The following is a 20,046-nucleotide window of genomic DNA, read 5'->3' as shown; positions in this document are numbered from 1 at the left end:
TTTTTTTTTTTTTTTTTTTTTTTTTTTTTTTTTTTTTTTTTGAGACAGAGTCTCGCTCTGTCGCCCAGGCTGGAGTGCAGTGGCCGAATCTCAGCTCACTGCAAGTTCCGCCTCCTGGGTTTATGCCATTCTCCTGCCTCAGCCTCCCAAGTAGCTGGGACTACAGGCACCTGCCACCTCACCCGGCTAGTTTTTTGTATTTTTTTAGTAGAGACGGGGTTTCACCATGTTAGCCAGAATGGTCTCGATCTCCTGACCTCGTGATCCACCCGTCTCGGCCTCCCAAAGTGCTGGGATTACAGGCTTGAGCCACCACGCCCGGCCTGTTCCTGATTTTAACTTGAGAGGCTCAGAGATCCTCATCCTTAATATTATTGTAACCTCAGACTTTTTGATAGGAAGCAAATGGAGCAGAGATAATGTGCAAATTTGAATTTGTTCAGCAAATATTTACGTAGTATCAACTACCTGCCAGGTAGGAGATCAGAACCCCAGCCTCATGGAGCCTCCCTATCTCCCTAACCTATCCTTATCTACTGTCTGTGCTGCTGCAAACTTTTCTTTTAGAGTAAAATACCAATGGAGTTCCACACTGATCAGATCAATTAATTTGTGTCTTGCTATAGCTGTCACTGTCACTGTGCTGGGTTAAACGTTCCCAGAGCCTATACCAGTTGGAAGTTTAAAACTACTCCTTGGGGGATTGCCCAGAGGGCTAAGTAAATGTTTGTTGATTACCCTCTGAGGCCCTGAGGAACTCTACAGGGGGCTAGGAAAATTGCCCAGAGCCCCTGCAGGGCTGGGTTGGGGTGAGAAGAAAGACATCCGTGAGAATCCAGAGGGGAGGCCTAGGAATTGTTCCCAGCATGACTTTGCTTGTTTGGTTTCCTCACCTGTAACCAGAGAAGGTTTCGCTCAATGATGGCCGTTTCCTTCCGGCTCTAAGGTGTAGTACTTCATTTTCTTTCGAGCAGAAAAGCAGAGGGGCTGGGACAAGCAGGGGCAGGGACTCAGTCTGAGCTCTCCCAGGGGTCTCAATGTAGCAGCTCCCTCCTGTCCTCATAGATATGCCGATATTAGCCAGACTTTGGCTTCTGCCTTTACCCTCTACACTTTTGAGGAAAGTGCATGCATTTAAGGGTGGGAGCTTGTCCATTTTTGAGGGAATGAAGACTCTTACAGAAGGATTGGGATGGGCTGGGAATCATGGTTTTCAAATATAATGCTTATAGGGAACCTGGGAAATAAACTAGCCCAACCTCTTTGCCTTCCAGATAAGGAAAGAAATGTCCAGAGAAGTCTTAGGACTTGCTCAAGGCCACATCATTAGTGGCAAAGCGGGAACAGAACCCACTGTCCTAGGCCCAGTCTGCCAGAAACAGGCGGGTTATCAGAAAAGCAGGAGATGGCAGTCAGCAGCAAAGCTTAAAGAAGGACTGGCACTGTCCCATGAGAGCGAGCTGACCACGACATCTGCTGGACTTCCAGCAGACACACGCAGTAGGACACCATGATGCAAAGCTTCCGGTCCAGTTGGAGCCCTTGGGTTTTTGCCAATTAAGATAGTCAAGCAAATTTCTTTTTGACCTGGGAGAGGCAGAAGGTTGTTTTCCATCTTACAAAAACATTTCTCCTCTTTTGTGTAAATGAAAATTCCTAAGCTATGTTATAACTTAATATTGAAAGAAATTAAACATTTTCTCGGGGAGGGAGGAAGACCCAGCTTGCGCACCAGTTTTTCTGGCCACTACTGTGAGTGTTCATACCAGGATGCATTTTCGTGAGAACTCCAGTGGCTATTTAAGTCCTGGAAGGGTATCCTGGGATTATTTCAGCAACCCATGAAGGCAGGCTTTGTGCAAGGTGAGACAGATATGAGCTGTCACTTCCTGCTTTGTGAGTTGGATATTGTTTCTAGGCCCTGTTTTATATATGTTATTTTTCCTGTTCATGTGTTAGAACAACTTCTGACTATTTGTAGAGTTGATTACAATTAGATAATAAGACCACCAATTCAGTCCAAACAAAGATGAATTTATTATCTTGCCAGGCAAGGGAGACCCGCATATTCAGATCAGTCTCCCCATACTTTTGTGCGTTTCGTGTAAGCATGGAGATTTCCAATTAGTTCTAATAGCACAGTGATTGGCTCCCAGACACCTAAATGAGGATTCCCTTTTTGAAAAACCTACTCAGCATTCTGGTCTGTCCCTGCTTAAACCTATTTAGTCTGGTCTTCTAGTCCCTGACTTGAGCTCAAAGAGCAAGGTTTCTCAAGGTCTCCGTGCGGGTCTTTGATGCTCTTTGGTGGAAGAGATTTACAGTGTAGCCCTAGCCGGCGCCTGTGGCTGAACCATGCCTTCTGCGGTGTGTTCAGCCCTTCTCTTGGATTAATGCAAGTTCCACCTTTGCTTTAATGGGAGGGGACAGAAGGACCACTTTGAGGAAGCAGAGGCAAGAAGATAGTCTGCAAAAGCCATGACGTGGCACTGAAATGAAGCCCTGTGTAGGGTTTTACTCAGACGTTAGAGAACTGGCTGCCCCGGAGTGCTGTGCTAACTAGAGAAAGAAAAAAAAACCCTGACCTTTAAAATTTTTCCTGTGAAGGTCTAGCAGTTCTGGAGTGTCTTCAGTGACTACACAGTGTAAAGCAACTTTGTGCACAGAAGCACGGTAAATTACCTAAATGGAAATTTGCTTCTAAGTGAAGTTCTTACCCTGTCTGTTGGATATTTAGAGTATTGTCAATATTTGTTTTGTTTTGACATTTTCAGGAAACTGAGAGCTTTTTGTCACATTTGAACAATCTCTTTTAAGAGTTTCTTTTCTATTTATAATGCGTTTCTGATAAGATTTGCGCCTTTCTCTATTTTAGAAAATACTTCTTGAGGTTTTTTTTTTTCCTTTTATGAAGTTTAAATAGTTGTCTTACCTCCAATCCTAGCAACTCCCTTACATTAAAAATGACCTATTTTTTTTTTTTTCTCCCATGAGGTTCCTTTGCTCAGAGAGAATAAGAAAAGTTCTGGTAATTAGTCATTGTGGTATTCTGTAAACAAGTACTTGGGAGGCCATGATTTATATTACTGGTCGGGAAGAAAAAAAAAGGGGGGTTTGTGTATCTCTAGACGATTACCCTTGTGAAAGGCAAGTGCCTCGTATTCCCAAAAGGTCTCTTGGGTGCCCTGTTTGTTGTGTTAAGGTCTCTCAAAGCCGGTGGCCATTTTCTGTGAGCTGAATCCCTGTGTGAAACTCCTCCTGCTGTGAGGTCTATGAGCATTTGTTTTCTAAAATGAAAGCACAGGCAGAAACTCAAGCTATTCTACAGAACAGTCTGTTCTTTTGATTTTTTTTTTTTTAGATCAGTATATGTAAAGCATAATTTTTCTAAACAACATATTGCGAGTGTTTACCTGCAGTGGTTTGGAGTTTGCGTGGGGAGTTTTATTTATTTTTTAATGTAGACAACTTATTTACCAACGTCATTGCTCCTTCTGCTCAGATAATTCTACCCTAAACTAGGTGAATAGGGGAACTATGTAGGTACCTGACTACTGCCAGAAACTTTCCTTCTGTTTCTATTAAATTTCTTTTGGGGTGAAATTGGCAACAGCTGACTGGAACGTAGCTCCCTTAATATTCTTCCCCCCCGCCCCACAATGTTTTCCACTCGAATTTTTTTTTTTTTTTTTTTTTTTTTTTTTTTTTTTTTTTTTTTTTTTTTTTTTTTTTTTTTTTTTTTTGTCTGAACCATTGTTCATCCATTCGAAAGACTGGCCAGAGTTTTTGTCACTTTTCCATAGTAGGAAAATCTCTGTGCCTCTCCTTGTACCTCAGACTTACTGGTGGGCTTGCTTGACAGCTCTGCCAAGCGCCTGCGTCTCCTGAGCCTATGAAGAGGCAACTTTCACAATCCTGTGCTGCATTCGAGCTCTGTGCTGCCAGGCCTGGCCTCCCTCCAGAGGTCGTAGTGTTGCCAGCAGTGGCTTCAAACTGGAAACATGGGAGGAGGAATTGTGGGAAATGGGGAAGAAGAAAATGTTTGTGCAGGGAAAGTGTGTACGTGGACTTAAATAAATATCTGAGGGCCCAGGCCCATACAGATAATCTCTGTACGTTGGCATTTTGCACCTGGAGCCAGGTGTCTGTTGACAGTGGGGAGGAGGTGGGGAACACCCGGCCCAGAGCCTCGGCCGCCTTCCAGCAGGAGGTCCTCACGCCCCAGACTGCTCAGAATGCTCCCCGGACTGAGGGATCAGCTGCACATCCCCCTGATGTCACTAAAGCTGAAATCTGCTTCCTGGGTTTAGCCACCATTTTCATTGAGCAGTTCTGAGGATTCCTTGAGGGTACTTGTGATCTTGGTGGAGATGCTTCATGGTGTTGACCCTATTGTTTTGAACACCTGACAGCTGGATGGTCCAGGCCCTATTTCTGTGATCTGTTTTTTGGAACTGTTGTATTTGTGTGACACAGTGATGGAGCATGATATCAACTCCCATATACTGTAACCCAGGAGGGAGCATGATGTCAGCTCAGGATACTGGAACCGATAAAAGCTCAGTGAGTGTTGCTTCCCGTTACACACCTGCTCATGATGACTTGTGGGACGCCTGTTTTAAAGGAGAGCTGAGTGCCTCTGATAGAAAATCTGATTTCATGAAATGCTTATTAGGAGTTAGGTACCCCTTTTTCTTGAAGCTTGAACAGACTATCATTAATGTGAATGACTGCAGCAAAGTGAAGAGTTTGATATTTGCCACTCTGCCTCTGAGGATTTATGTAGGGAAATTTTTCCCATAGGAATGGACAAACTAAAGGAATCCTTAAGAAATAGTATGTCACCCAAATATATTCTGTGGTAAGGCTTCTCAACACCTGTCCTTCGTTAGGACGAAGCACTCTGAGAGTTTTGAAAGCTTGAATACTGACATCTCAGCATTTAAATTTTAGGACAATGAACCACAGTGCAGAGGTTAAAATTTCACAGGCAGAACAAAACCTACACGTGATTTATACTTACATTTTTATAGACTAAGATCTAAAACTCACATACAGGAACAGGAAGGTAATCTGAACGTTAAATGTGGGCTTGGTATGAGAAGGTAAGCAAGTGGTTAGATTGTGGCAAACTGGAGGTTTGAGACTTTTTCACATAGATCGGGGCCTGATGAGAGCATCTGCAGGCCGAATGGAGCCTATGGGCTGCTTCTTGCATGGCAGTTGCATGCAATTTGACTCAGTCCACTGATCTGAATTCCCTCAGTGGCAACCTGCCTAGTCTTCTCCTGCCGAGCGTTGGGCTTGAAGCTGTCTGAGGCCCAGCCCGGGGAAAAGTAAAGGCCATTGAACCTTCTCCATCTCACCACAAATAAGTCCGTCACTTCGGATATAACTATGTCCATTTCATACAGGCAAAGTATTATGTCAGTGGGATCAGTAGCAGAGCATAGTATTTGTGTCCAGGCACATCTGGAAGGCTTCAGACAGAGCAGCCCTGACTAAGTTGCCCAGTGCTCAGTGTACTGATCCCAGGGTGAGACAGGAAGAACATCGGAGGAAGCCCCTCCGTGTCCAGGCATGTCCCTCTTAAGGCAGCTGCATGGAACCAAGCCTACAAAAGCTAACCTGGATGGCATCAGGTGATGGATGACAGCAAGGGACAGCAGATATGTCCTGATATACTTGGTCTTTGGTATGTGTGGTCCAAGGTTGTTTTCTGAAATATCAAACAGTGACTTCCTAACTAGTCCTAGACTGGGACAATCTGAGAATTGTCCTCTCTCCCTCTGTTGACACTTTATTGACCTTCCACAAACCCTGGAATTTACAATGCTTTCCCTCTTTTCTACACATCTTTTAACCCTGCCCTTTCTTTCTTGGTGCTGAGTCGTAATGTCTTTGACTCACATAGCACAGGGCCTGGGATGTAAAAGGTACCTAGTCAGTGTTAGCTTTTCTTGTTACTGGCATCATCATCATCATTTTCATTCTAGCTATTATTTCACCAGAGGTCAGGGAACTTGGTTTCCCTACACTCCATTTAAACCACATCTTCAGGGGTACCTCAGCCATGTCCACCTTGACATAGATGAAGATGGACCAGACATACAAGACCCTTTTCTGGAATTTGTCCTGTTTATGTCACCCCTTTCCATTGTAGGAGTTGGGCTTTTATTAGAAATACAAGTGTCTGCCATTGTAAGTGAAGTTGTAGGGCTTATGCTATGTGGACTGGACTCTAGGGGGCCAGGGTGGAATCATTCTAGAAACTTGTTCCAGGATGACTTGACCAAAGAAAAGCCATCAGATGCTGCTGCAGTGGAGACCTGACATTTGCTGCCCCAAGTGTGGTCCTCAGACTGGCAGCATGGACATCCTCTGGGAGTCCATTAGAAATACAGAGCCTCAAGCCCTACCCCAGACCCACTGTGTCAGAAAATGCACTTAACAAGATCCTCAGCTGACTTACACACATTGACATTTGAGGAATGCTGCTCTAGACACTCGGGCAAAGCACAGAGACAGACTGACATAGAGATTGACCTATGTAAGATCGTGGACTTGCTAACTAGGAGGTGGATTGGATGCTTTGGTCTTACGGGGTGGGGTTGAGGGTTGTGCCTTCTAGGCCCTGCTGTAGAAATGTATGATGGGGTAATATTGACCACATTAAGAATCTGATTCTGAAGACTCTTGTTGTCCCCTGGTTGTGAGTTTAATCTTATAGTGCCTCATTCCTTTCTACCATCTCCAGCCCCCACTGGCCTTCTGGCCTTGGAAACCCTGTTGCCAAGCAGGGAAAGTCCTGTTTTAGGGGACAGAAAACCTTTGTGTATCAGGGAACTGACACAAATAATGTAGGATTTTAATGGTGGAACGTGTATCAGTATAAAAATGAGGGGTGATCTGCTCTCAGTGAATATTTATGGGACCCTTGTAGGTGGTGAAAAGGGAGGTGTAACTGAACTTCTTTAATGTTCATGGCTGAGGGCATTGCCTGCTCCTAAGAAAACAATGGGAAAGACAGAAATAATTAATCCCATGCTGCCATGGTGACCTGTCTGGACTGGAAACTACTAGGGTGGTGAGAAAAGGGCTGCAGAATCTTAGAGAGGAAATTCCAGCTTCATATTGCATTAATCTAGTTTAAAAATGAATTAAAAGCCTTTTCAGCCCTTCCAAGTTCTTGCCTACATTTTGAGGGTAGCATGGCCTGGCTTTTTGTGAATTTATGATTGTTGTGATTTTTTTTCCATTCTGTGGAGTACTCTTAGGTGGTCTTTTGCCCTGAACTCACAGTGGCCTGTGGTCCCTTGAGCAGAACACAACTTGGGAGAGCAGCTGGATATCTTAGGAGTCTCTGAGCTGGCTTGCTCTCCCTTCCTCTCTTCTTCCTCTTCCTACCACTGTCAGGAAGCTTAGCGTGGAGTTCTGGATTCCAGCTCCCTCTCACATTCATTCATGTGAGCTACTGCCATGGTGTCAGTAATGGGTTGAATAGCTGCCCCCCAAAAGATGTGTCCATGTCCCAGAACCCGTGAGTGTGACCTCATTTGGGAAAAGGGTTTTCGCAGATGTAATTAAGGATTCTGAGATGAGAGGTGGACTCTAAAGCCAATGACAAGTGTCCTTATAAGAGACACTTGTAGAAAGGAGAAGGCCATGTGCAGATGAAGGCAGAGATGAACATTACGCAGCCACAGGCCAAGGAGAGACTGGAGCCACCAGAAACTAGAAGGGGCAAGGAAGGATTCTTCCCCTGCAGCCCTCACAGAGAGCACGGCCCTGCTGACTCCTTGATTTTGGACATCTGGCTTCCAGAATTGTGAGATAATGAATTTCTGTTGTTTTAAGTCACCAAGTTTGAGGTAATTTGTTACAGCGGCCCCAGGAAACAAGTACAGTGTCCAAACCTAGCCTTGATCCTGCAGCACAAGAGAGCTTGTTAGAAATGAGATTCTGGGGCTTACCAGATTCAGTCAGTCTAGAGTGACATGAAGAAATGAAATTGTAGTAAGGGTCTGCAGGTGGTTCTGATGCACCAGCATCCATTGTTCGTGCTCCCCCTTTAGCCCTATTTTCTTTTCATCCAGTTTACTTCAACTTGGGCAAAATTCATGCTCATGTTTGCAGCCACCTCCCATACATCATTGCACTGCACATCTGAATCTTCACTCCAGCTCCCTTTCAGCACTAAAGTCCATTTTGGATTTCTATTGATTGAGGGAGCCACCTGCATTTTCTCAGGCTTCTCAGAGGGAGCTCAGACTTCACAAACTTCATTATCCTCCTCCCAAACCAGCTCTTTGATCTGGGCTCCCGACCTGTTAGTGGCACATCTAGATGCAGTAGAACTGGCACATCAGTCATTCTTGCCCCACTGCCTTGCCCCTAATTTCCAATTAGTCGATTCTTCCATTCAAATAGCTTTCAAATTTTCCCCCCTCTTTCGTCCCCACATGTCTCTTTGCCTTCTTTTCAGACTTTCTCCAAACACCCTTCTCACAAACTGCTTTCAGAGTGACCTGTCTGCAAATTTGTCAAATCATTCCCATATTAAATCTTTTAAATGGCTTGCCGTTGCTCAAGTTGTACATGGAGAGCTTATTTTAAAAGCCCAGGCTGGGTGCAGTGGCTCATGCCTGTAATCCCAGCACTTTGGGAGGCTGAGGCAGGCAAGATCAAGAGATGGAGACCACCCTGGCCAACATGGTGAAACCCCATCTTTACTAAAAATACAAAAATTAGTGTAGTATGTACTGGTGTGGTGGTGCATGCCTGTAGTCTCAGCTACTCAGGAGGCTGAGGCAGGAGAATGGCTTGAACCCAGGAGGCAGAGGTTACAGTGAGCCGAGATCACGCCATTGCACTCCGGCCTGGTGACAGAGCGAGACTCCATCTCAATAAATAAATAAATAAATAGCCCAATACTCAGGCCCCCCTCCCCCAGGACTTGGGGCCTGTGTATTGGTGTCTTCTCAAGTTTCCAAAGGCGATTTCAGTATGTGTTAGGGGGTGAGAACTATGGGCCTAGAGGATAAGGTCCAAACTCATCCAATATTGGAAATTTTTCATGACCAGGCCCCACCCGGGTTCCTCCCCATCTCCTAACATGCCCCTGCACGTGGCTGTGGGGCAGCCATCCCACCTGTTTGCCCCTCCCCAAGTGCATCATTCTTGCCTTTGCTTAGACCTCTTCCTACAAAGGAATGCCTTTTTCCCTCTTGGATTCCAAGGAAATTCTCCCTATCCTTCAAGAGCGAGCCCCACCTCCCTTGCCCTGACTTCTCTTCCCCAGTTTAAGGCTGCTTCCTCCCGAGCCCTGGATGCCCCATCGGTGGAGCACTCTCATCATCATAGGAACTGTCTGCACGTCCCTCTCCTCCATTGGAGAGTGGGCTCCAGGAGGTTGCTGAATGAGGGAAGAAATAAAGGATTCAAAAAGGCCAAGGAGAGGAAATCATTCTGTTTCTTTGAATTATTGTACTGATGCTGCTTTATACCTCATCAGATACTTGTTAAGAAAACAAAACTCTGCTTGATTTTAATGAAAGCATTGAAAATTTGTTAGTGGTAGTAATATGGTGTACCATTAATTGAATATTTGCTAGCTAAGGTCTCTATATTCACTGCCTTCTTCAGCTATCACAATAATCTTCTCAGGTGTTATTCTCATTTTATAGAACAAGTTAAACAAAATGCTGTGTGATCAAGTAATGCAAGATGGTAGAAAATACAAAGTAGAATATTTACATGATCACCTGGCCAGCAGTGTGTTAATGGCATGCTATAGGCTGATCAGGAAAAACTGGTTTTGTTGGTAAAAATAGCTAACCATATTGTATTAGTCTGTTTTCACACTGCTGTAAAGAACTACCTGAGACTGGGTAATTTATGAAGAAAAGAGTTTTAATTGACTCACAGTTTTGCAGGCTTAACGGGAAGCATGACTGGGAGGCCTCAGGAAACTTAATCGTGGTGGAAGGTAAAGGGGAACCAGGCATCTTCTTCACATGGCGTCAGGAGAGAGAGAGCAAAGGGGGAAGTGCCACACACTTTTAAACCATCACATCTTGTAAAAACTCACTATCAGGAGAACAGCAAGGAGGAAATCCACCCCCATGATCCAGTCACCTCCCACCAGGCCCCTCCTCCAGTTCAACATGAGGTTTGGGCAGGGACACAAACTCAAACCATATCACATATGTAGTTTTTTTGAGTGGCAGATACATGTTTGACACTGAATTTGGCATAAAACAAGCACAACTGTTAAGCATACCAATCAAAAGATGAGATGGTGGTTTATATTTGCTAATGTTTAGAATCACACAAATCTAGTCTTCCATTTAAGTATGTTAGAAGTTAGTTTGAAGCTCAGAGTCACAAGATCAGGGCTGAAAATCCAGCCTTTCCAGTGACAAGTGATGTGATGCTGGGACTTTGTCTTCATTTTTCTGAGCCTTGGTGTCCCATCTTTGAAATGGAAATACAATTTCCCTGCCTGCAGTAGCATTGTGAGAAGGAAAATAAGGTGGCGTGTATGAAAGTGATTTGTAGACCAGGCGCAGTGGCTCACGCCTGTAATCCCAGCACTTTGGGAGGCCGAGGCAGGCAGATCATCTGAGGTCAGGAGTTCGAAACCAGCCTGACCAACATGGAGAAACGCCATCTCTACTAAAAATACAAAATTAGCCAAGTGTGGTGGCGCATGCCTATAATCCCAGCTACTCGGGAAGGCTGAGGCAGGAGAATCGCTTGAACCCAGGAGGCGGAGGTTGCAGTGAGCCAAGATTGTGCCATTGCACTCCAGCATGGGTGACAAGAGTACAACTCCATCTAAAAAAAAAAAAAAATGATTTGCAAATGGTACAAGGCTACACAGGAATAAGGCCGGGTGTTTTTGTCTTTGTTCTGTGTTTGGGTTGACAAGGTTGGCCTTTGGGAGGAGTCAGGATGAGGAAGGTGGTGTTCTGCTGGGTAAGCGGATATGGGCGCTGAAACAATCGCAGGCTGCCTGAATTCCAGGCAGGGTGGGGCACAAGGATGCTGGGATGTGAGCCCAAGAAAAACAATTGGAATGAGCTACTTAGGGGGAATGAGGGAATAGAGAAGAACAGTTGAAAATTAGAGTCTTGCTGTGTTTTTGAAACTGTGGAGCTGAGAGAATGTAATTGGTTGGACTTTTGCACTGGGTCACCTGTAACCAAAGGCCAGCCCAGAGACCACAGATCAGCTCCAGGGAGCTTGATATCTTGATCTTTTATTCTTAGGTTATTCCCAGCAATTCTGTTCCCAGGAGCTCTGAAACTTTCTGGATCTGAGTTCAAGAGCTTACTTGCCTTGTGGCCTCGGTATCTTGATTCCAAACATACTGATGGATTAAGCTGTTCAGAACTGCTTCGTACAGGGTCACATCCTGATGATGTGTGCTCGGTTTCCTTAAGATGAAGCCAAGGCTTTCTCTTTTCTTATTCTAATAGATTTAAAAATATTTTCTAAGTATAACAGTACTGATCTCAAAATATGATTTTTGGGGAAGAAGAATGATCCCCTTCTGCTGCTCTGTGGAGGTGAGCTAGAATACAGTCATGTCTTTTTATCACAGTCATCACTGTCCTGAACTTACTGAAAGCTTCTAGAGCAGGAATCAGTAGAGTATGTTTAAGTGATCAGTAGATGTATTTTAAGATAGAATTGACATTCTAAAATACCTCAACAGGCAGAGAAAGGATGGATAAAGCAAACACAATTAAGTTTAACCAGAATAAACAAGGGAAATTTTGAGTTTCAGTTCAAAAAAAAAAAAAAAAAAAAAATCCAGTCCTGGAGGTTTGGAAGCCAAAGGAAAGGAAAAAAAAAAGGGAAGAAAGGAGAAGTTCAGGCAAAAAAAAAAAAAAAAAAGGTCTGTATATTATAAATAAAATCAATTATTGAGCACTTACTACTTGCTGTGTACTTGCTGAGTGCTCATACACTCTCAATCCTTCCCAAACTACATGATATGTGTAGTAGTCACTCCATTTTATGGATGAGGAAACTGAGGCTTACAATGAGGTCAACCACTTTAATAAGTGGGGTCCCAGCATCTGCCATTTGAGGAGTATGACATAATAAGGCATGTGGAACCAGGAGTCTAGAAACTTCTCTTTTTTTTTTTTCTGTTTTTAACTAAGACTGGGTCTTGCTATGTTGGCCAGGTTGGTCTTGAACTCTTGGCCGTAAGCAGTCTTCCTGCCTCGGCCTTCCAAAGTGCTAGGATTACAGGTGTGAGCTACCACACCCACCAAGGAGTCTAGAAACTTCTTTTGGTCACACTATGAGATCTTAGGCTTTTCTGTAATGTTTTTGGTTTTTTTGTTTTGTATTGTTTTTGTTGTTACAAGGGAGTAGCTGAAGAAATTGGAGATATATAGCCCAGGAAAGGGTAAACATTCAAAGGGCTGTCGTATGGCAAAGGCTACAATTGAGGGCCCCTCAGTTGCTCCCTCCCTGGTGGGGACATCTCTAACTAGGAGATTCACACACTGGCTGGAGCCATCCTCAGCCCCCCACCCCACTTCCCATCTGAAGAATCTCTAAAATCCATTTGTGGCAAATAAGAATGAGTCAGAGTGCATGTTCCACTAAGCATCATGACCTCTGTGCTTTTTGTTATCTAAAACACCTCAAGCTGTGGTCCTAGTGAAGTGATGCTTACTCATCTGCCCATTTTGAGAAAGGTCTTGGGACTGAATGGCTACCTGGGACCTAGGAGCATTTCTTTGTGTGGTCTCAGCACCATCTTGTGGACACAGCACTGTGAACTAGGGATGGGCTGTGGTCATCAAATCCAAAGGAACCCAAAAACAAACCCCTGAAAAAGCTGCCGCTGGGGAAGGGCTCTGCCTAAGGAATCCTGTTTTTAAGAGGCACTGCCTGCCCTCACAGCTAGGAACTGCCTTGGGGCATTCACTTTTATGACTCTAACCTCGTTATTAAGCCCTTGACACCTGAAAGAGCAGAATGGGCAGGTTCAGCAATGCAGAAAGAGCCAGGCCTTTCCAGGAGCATGCTGCAGCACTGGGCTACCTACCGTTCACTCAGGAGGACAGCAGAGGCTTTCTGGGTAGGGGGAGCCCCATATCCCTTTCTCTCTGGCCTTTCTCATCCTGCATCCTGCCCCACCTCTTGGGCCAGGACACCCCTCTGCCCTGCCTCCTCTTCTTGCCTGGTACTCATTGCCTCTCAGAGCATAAGTCAACTTACTGTGTTTAAAAGGCCCCTCACCACCAAGGCGAGGATGGACCAGGATGAGGCTGTGAAGGGAACAGAGTGTTTCTGTGCTGAAATTCTTTGGCCTTCTTAGCCCAGTCTCCTAACACTCCTAAGCTGGCTGCCCTGATGTTTCTATGTGTGAAGAAACTGAATAATCATCTAATTCAGGGTAAAGTGATGCTCTGAGGGCGGATTTGCTCAATCTCTTTCCCTGAATGGGAAGGGGCAACGTGTGGGCCTATAAAAGCCACTCAAGGGGTAGAAGCTCCCCTCTGGTTGTTTGAACCCCTAACCTCTTCTCTGTTTATTCTTCACAGTGGGGCTGTGTGGGTGCCTTATCCTTAATGGGCATGCAGGGCTCCCCAAAACAATATAGTCACTTAATTTTTTGTCTGTTAACACACAGTTATTGACTGTATTTATCCCAATATTACATCATGATGCATGTATCTATTCTTTGAAAGTATTATAAAAACACTTTTTTATACAATGAAAATATCAAAAAATAGGTTTTTTTCACTGTACCAAAAATATTAACATATTCTCCCAAGGCCTTAATATATGAACTCTTACTGTATTACCTATAGTCCCCTATTTTGTTAAAAATTTGGTTTTGCATGTGCCTTCCACAAGCAGTTTTTCCCTGGCTTCCCTTCTTTTGGGGTCAGCCTGGCCTGAGCCCCTCAGCTCCTGACCATACGGCCTGCAGAGCTGATCTTGCCAGGACTTAGAGGAAGCTCTTAAAGCCTGAATCTCTCCAGGCCACTCAACTCTGCACTTCAGCACTAGGGAAATCCCCACTTACAAACTGACCCTGCTTCCAATGCCTTTCAACTGCCGAGCATTTAATTGGTTGCTAGTATCATAATGAGATGGGCTGGAGAAAAAGCTGTAGTTATAGGTTTTTGTTTGTTTTCTGGAATTTTCATGGAAAATTACGAGAGCAAAAAGGATCTATAGAATGAGATACTACATTTTATCTGTATTGTTTAATCCTTGTAAGAACAAGGTCACACTGCTGTGTCCACTTTATAGATTTTTTTAAAAACCAAGTCTAGAGATGCTAATTAACTTGTACATGTGCATATAGCTAGCAAGTTAGCGGAACAGTAATTTAAACCCAGGAGTGGGTAAGCAGTGCTCTACCTCTGAAGATAAAGATAACTCACTATCCAGGAAGAAAAAGGATGCCCCACAGAACACGAAAGGAAAGCTTGGAACTATCGACTACATCTGACAGTTCCTGGTAATTTAATCAAGGACTTCAAGGGAAGCTTGAACCAAAATCTAAAATAAAGCACAACAAACATGCCAAATCCCAAAGTGAACCCAAATTTTTAATTATTTTTTACTGAACAAAATACGAACTAATGAATTCATTAAACTGAGAATTAAAAAAGGTTATAAAATAAAAAACCCAAAACACCAAAATATTCTCTAAAATAAATTGTAACCAAATTGATATGTTATTAAAAACCCCCTTTGTATGAAGAGAAAGGAGCAGATGTAATTTGTCAAGTCTGTAAACAGTGCACAAGAGGCTTCTTTAGGAAGGTGAAAGAATTTCACTATCTAAAACAGACATGTAACTCAATACACAGATAAGACCCTAGCTTTGTTTTTATTCATCAATTTATATCCAAATTTGAGTGACCTTCTGATTTAAGAGGATAAGTACATATAATGGAAATTTATTGATGATTTAAGTATTTATCTTAAACACCCTCCTTTCTACCAAGCTTTTTAGTGGGACAGGTAATAAACAGTGAACTTGAAATATTTTTTATTTAAATGGTTACTGCCAGCTTGGTGTGGTGGCTCACACCTGCAGTCCCAGCACTCTGGGAGGCCAAAGCGGGAGGATCAGTTATGCCTAGGAGTTCAAGACCAGTCTAGGCAACATGGCAAGACCCTGTCTCTACAAAGAAATAAAAAAATTAGCTGGGCATGTTAGCGGGCACCTGTGGTCCTAACTACTCAGGAGCTGAGGTGGGAGGATCACTTGAGCCCAGGAGTTCGAGGCCACAGTGAGGAATGATCAAGCTACTGCACTCCAGCGTGGGTGGCAGAGTGAGACCCTGTCAGTTAAAAATAAAAATAAAAAACAAGAATTCCTTTTTCCATTTGCTTAGAAGAGAGGCTAACAATGCAACTAAAGAAAGAAAATTATTTAAATGAGAGTTGTAATTAAATGCCTGTATGTGTGTGCATGCGTGTGTGTGTGTGTGTGTGTGTGTGTGTTGGCCAAAGCTCAGGTGTAACTGCTCTCTGAATTAAGAAAGAATAATTAATTAATGAGCCCCTATGGGGTATTAAGCACTGTGAGGGGGTCTGGGGAACTCTGGGCACACAGTGAAACAGGACATTTGTCCCTGCCATTAAGGAATTTCACATTCCCTAATTTGGGGCCTGGGGCCAAGGCTTAGCTAATACTTGCTTCTGCTGACATTTTTGACTAAGAATTAATTGGTAATAGTAATAATAATAATAATAGCTAATGTTTATGAAGCTTGATTTTTATGCCGGACACTATGCCAAGCACTTTAAAGGTATCACTTAGTCCTCATGTTAACCTGAGTATCTTCTCATATTAGCTCCCATTTTACAGAGGAAGAAACTGAAGTGCAAGTTTTTAAATTTTGCACAAGGTCACAGCCAGAGCGTGACAGAACCAGGTCCCCCAGATACCAAAGTTCAGACTTTTAGCCACGGTACCAGACTGGACGTGGTATGCCTTATCCTAAAGTATCGTAGAGCCCTGTTTTAAGAATGGACGTAACAGTGCTTTGGGAGTGTCTCAGTTCCTTTAGTTCAGCAACTTTAATCTCTTCACCATTCCTTTTCTATGCCCCCATCTTATGGTAACCCTACATATACACTCAAAATTATCGTGAAATGGAAGGGGATAAAAATCAAAATAAGTCATATTCATAAGTGTCATATATTACTTTGAAGTATACATTTTTTAAGAAAATGAATTAAAAGTAGAATTTATGGAAAATACTGAATTTCCCTTAAATGTTCACCCCAGGGCTACCTGGTGGTCCCATATGGCATCTTTGTACACAGTAAGAAGTGGCCTCCTTCTGGCAGGGACTGCAGCCGTGCACCGAGGGACATGCCCAACCAAGCAGAGCCTGGGCTGCCTCTCAGCCTACCACAGGGCATAGCCTGTACCCCACACGTGGCAGCCCTGCTCCAGGCCCGCTTACATTTTGCCAGATGTAAACTGGTCAGTAGGCTGGTGTGATGCCCTGTGAGCCTTCAATAGCTGGGTCGCTAAATGAAACCAAGAAAAACATGGACAAGCTAAGTTCTTTATGCTCCTGCACCTGAAATGGAAAGTATGGTTTTTGAGTCATGCTGCCTGGGTTTGAATCCCAGCTCTGCCACCAATAGCTAAACAATCTTGGCTGAGTTCCACAGCCTCTCTGAACCTCATTTTCTCATTTGTAAAATGAGAAAGGTTGCTGTGAGGCCTAAATGGAATGATATACATGCAGTGTGTAGAATGGTGCTGAGCACACAGCACATATATGCTTGTTAGGTGTTGGGACATAACTTGGATGACATATGTAGGTGACTTCCTCCTGTCAAATGATAAGTCACAATGGGGACATTGTTGCATTTGTTAGGAGTATGGGGATGTCACTTCAAAGCAGTTCTCAGCTGCCCAGATGGAGCAGGAGACATGGTAAGCTGTTCCTTCATAGTGTAGTCAGAAGTCACGGGCCAGGTCGTGCAGACTATATATTTTGGTAATTTTCAGCAGGATGCAAAAGCACACCTGCCCAGACCCTGTCTCCCAAACCCTGGCTCAGTGTCAGTGATATCACTGATCTCAAATTCTTTTTGTGGTTCCACAGGTCAGTCTGATATGCATAGTTCTGCTGAGAACCACCGTTATAAGTACACACGATCGTGCCTCTTCCATCTACTGTTCATTGCCTGATGGGAGGCAAGGGCTTATAGATTGGTGTGCCGGATGCAAAGCATCTGCAGTTCCATGACCCAGCAGGAGGCCACAGACCCAGCACCATCTCCAGATTAGCTTCTTATGAGAGGAGGAGAGGAGGCCGGGGGAGGGAGCAGACGCCAGAAGGAAGCGACCGGTGACTGCAGGGTGGAAAGCTGCCAGAGTGTGGGAAGGGAAGATGTCACGTGGAAGCTAAGTCCTTCACAAACACCCAGCACTAGGGCTTTACATGACACCGCCATGTTGCCACCTTTACAACTTTTTAAGTATTAAATTGTAAAGAGTTTGTTGCCAATTCAGCCCAGGTACTCAAGACAAAGGCCAAATTCCTGGACTTTGAACAAAGCATGTCCATAGTGCTTGAAAGATTGCCCTTTTTCTTCCTTTGGGCCAAAATGGTGATAGTAAGCAGTTTTCAGTGTTTCAGAGCTGTGGTTCAGTGTTTTAACTTGTTTGGGCTGTAATAGCTTTGTGGGCAGCAGATAGCTCTGTTTTATCTTACACAGCTCAGCTTTAGGCCAGCAATGTTGATTTGTGTGTGGGGTGGGTTCTTTGTCCTTTTTCATGTCAGAACAACCTTCTTGGCTTTTTTTTTTTATGACCACCCATTAGCATAGGTGGGAAATAGCAGGGCAGTTCAGGTTGACCTGACACTGGGTCTGGAAAGCTCGGTGACAGTGCCAGGTATGGTGGGCTCTATAAAGCTTAGTTTTGGGTGCTTTCTGTTTTTGTATTCATTAAGTAAAGGTTTATTAATGATTATGTGGCAGTTGCAGGGCTGAGTGCTAGGAAAACTGGTCAACAGTCTCAGCCCTCATATAATTTTTACTCTGTAGTAAAGGCACAGACTTGTCAAGTAACTTTTAATTACAATCATAATGAGTACTATGAAAGAAAAGTATGCTGAAAAATATATAACAGAGGCACCAGATGGGAGGAGAGAAGTGGGTGGTGGATGGAGGTGAGGGTGGGCTGCTGCCCAGGCTAGAAGGACATTCCAGGCTGCAGAAGCAGCACACTCAAACACCCTGGGCTGGGAAGGCCACGGGCACACTCAAGGAACAGAAGGGCGGCTAATGTGGGTTAGAATGGCAGGAAAGGAGGTCAGATGACAGGGGACCTTAGAAGCCTTGGTAAGGCAGCTGAGATTTGGATTCAGGGTTTTGACAAGCGCTGCGGACCAGTCTCCACTCCGTATTGGCCAGGAGACTCTTCCCTCCATCATGGAGGAGGCTCACACCAGAAGCCACACTCACCAGTCTCATGCTGCACCCTGACCGGCAGGTCCCCAGCATGAGCCCCATAATCTCTCAGGACTGCATTATCACAGACCTGTAATAAGAGGGTAAACCTACATACTTGTGGTGGGGGAGGGCAGGCGAATGAAAACCCATCTTCCTGAGGCATTTACTTTAGATTAGCAAATCCTGGCTGTGCCAGTGTTTTCTGGGCTGTGGGGCAGACACAGATTGATTACATATCAGGCGGCACCTGGAAAATGCCTGCTGGACAGCTGTTGTACACCTGGCCAGCCATGAAGGATCCCAGGCCCAAGGCCCACCACCCAGCAATGCTCAGATCATCCTGGCAACTCCCACCCGGGATCAAGGGGCTGCATGCCTTAACTGCCATCCTCGGCTGCCCTGCTTGGAGACCTCTCTGGCACATTCCTCCATCTCTCTGAGATTTCTTGGCATATGACTCAGGCTGGTTGCCCCCAACTGCCCAACCTCTTGAATCCCATTCTGGGTCTTTTCCAGCTGCCAGCTTCTTTCCGTGGGGATCTTGTATAACAAGCCTGAGGTTTGGACTCACTGCTGGGCCCTTTTGTGCCATATAGAACAAGTCACCTGCTCTGACTTAATTACTGCTGTATGTGCGCACATACATGTGAGGCAAATCATTTCTCCAGGCTCAGTTACCACATCTGTACGATGAGCATGTTAATAATACTAGCTTCCATATTGAGCACTAACTGTTAATTCATTGCATCCTACGAGTACATACTAGTATTTGCGGGTTTTTTTTTTTTTTTTTAGACGGAGTTTTGCTCTGTCGCCCAGGCTGGAGTGCAGTGGCGCCATCTCAGCTCACTGCAACCTCCACCTCCTAGGTTCAAGCAATTCTCCTGTCTCAGCCTCCCGAGTAGCTGGGATTACAGGTGCCCACCACCACACCCGGTTAATATTTTGTATTTTTAGTAGAGACAGGGTTTCACCATGTTGGCCAGGCTGGTCTAAAACTCCTGACCTCAGATGATCCTCCTGCCTCGGCCTCCCAAAGTGCTGGGATTACAGGCGTGAGCCAAGGCACCCAACTAGTATTTCCATTTTTTTGTGCCAACCTCCACAGGAGGTTGTGGAGGTGATTAAATGAATTAATATGCAAAGTGCTTTATAACGTGAAATATATCTGATAAAAGCAATTTTATTCAATATTGGAGAATTCAGACAGATGAAAATTGTAATTGGCATTATTTATGGTGACTATGCTCATGTAATGTTGATTTATAAGCATATATCTTTTTATAGTACAGATTGTTCATTTTGTAAATGAATACTGAGGGCCTACTCTGTGTCAGGTGCTTAAGATATGTCAGTGAAGAAAATCAAAGATTGATACTCTTGTGGGGCTTACATTTTTGCAAGCAGACAGACAATAAATAAGTCCATTTTGTAGTATATTGGAATGTTGAGAGCCATGGAAAAGTCAAAAGCAGAGCAGGGCGAGGGGATCGTGAGTGCGGGGATAGAGGCAGGTTGCTTTTGGGGATCGTGAGTGCGGGGGATAGAGCCAGGTTGCTTTTGGGGATC

The 20,046-nt window shown here is 44.3% G+C and overlaps 1 protein-coding gene across 11 annotated transcripts in view; it reads left to right on the top strand.

The window, feature by feature from the left end:
• The window catches only part of ZBTB38 (zinc finger and BTB domain containing 38), a 145,849-nt gene that overhangs the window by 102,424 nt on the left and 23,379 nt on the right, over nt 1-20,046 (top strand). The window contains exon 1 of one of the 11 annotated variants that reach the window (XM_017862690.1): nt 16,933-16,951. The exons of the other annotated variants lie outside the window; for them this stretch is intronic. Within the exon in view, the coding sequence (XP_017718179.1) occupies nt 16,949-16,951 (3 nt within the window). The 5' untranslated portion in view covers nt 16,933-16,948. Of the gene's footprint in view, nt 1-16,932; nt 16,952-20,046 lie in introns of those variants that run through there. 11 annotated transcript variants of the gene reach the window in all.

This window comes from Rhinopithecus bieti, unplaced genomic scaffold (genome assembly GCF_001698545.2).
Source record: "Rhinopithecus bieti isolate Rb0 unplaced genomic scaffold, ASM169854v2 scaffold_2654, whole genome shotgun sequence".
In the NCBI taxonomy this organism is placed as follows: Eukaryota; Metazoa; Chordata; class Mammalia; order Primates; family Cercopithecidae; genus Rhinopithecus; species Rhinopithecus bieti.
This window is presented reverse-complemented; position numbering and strand designations above follow the sequence as displayed.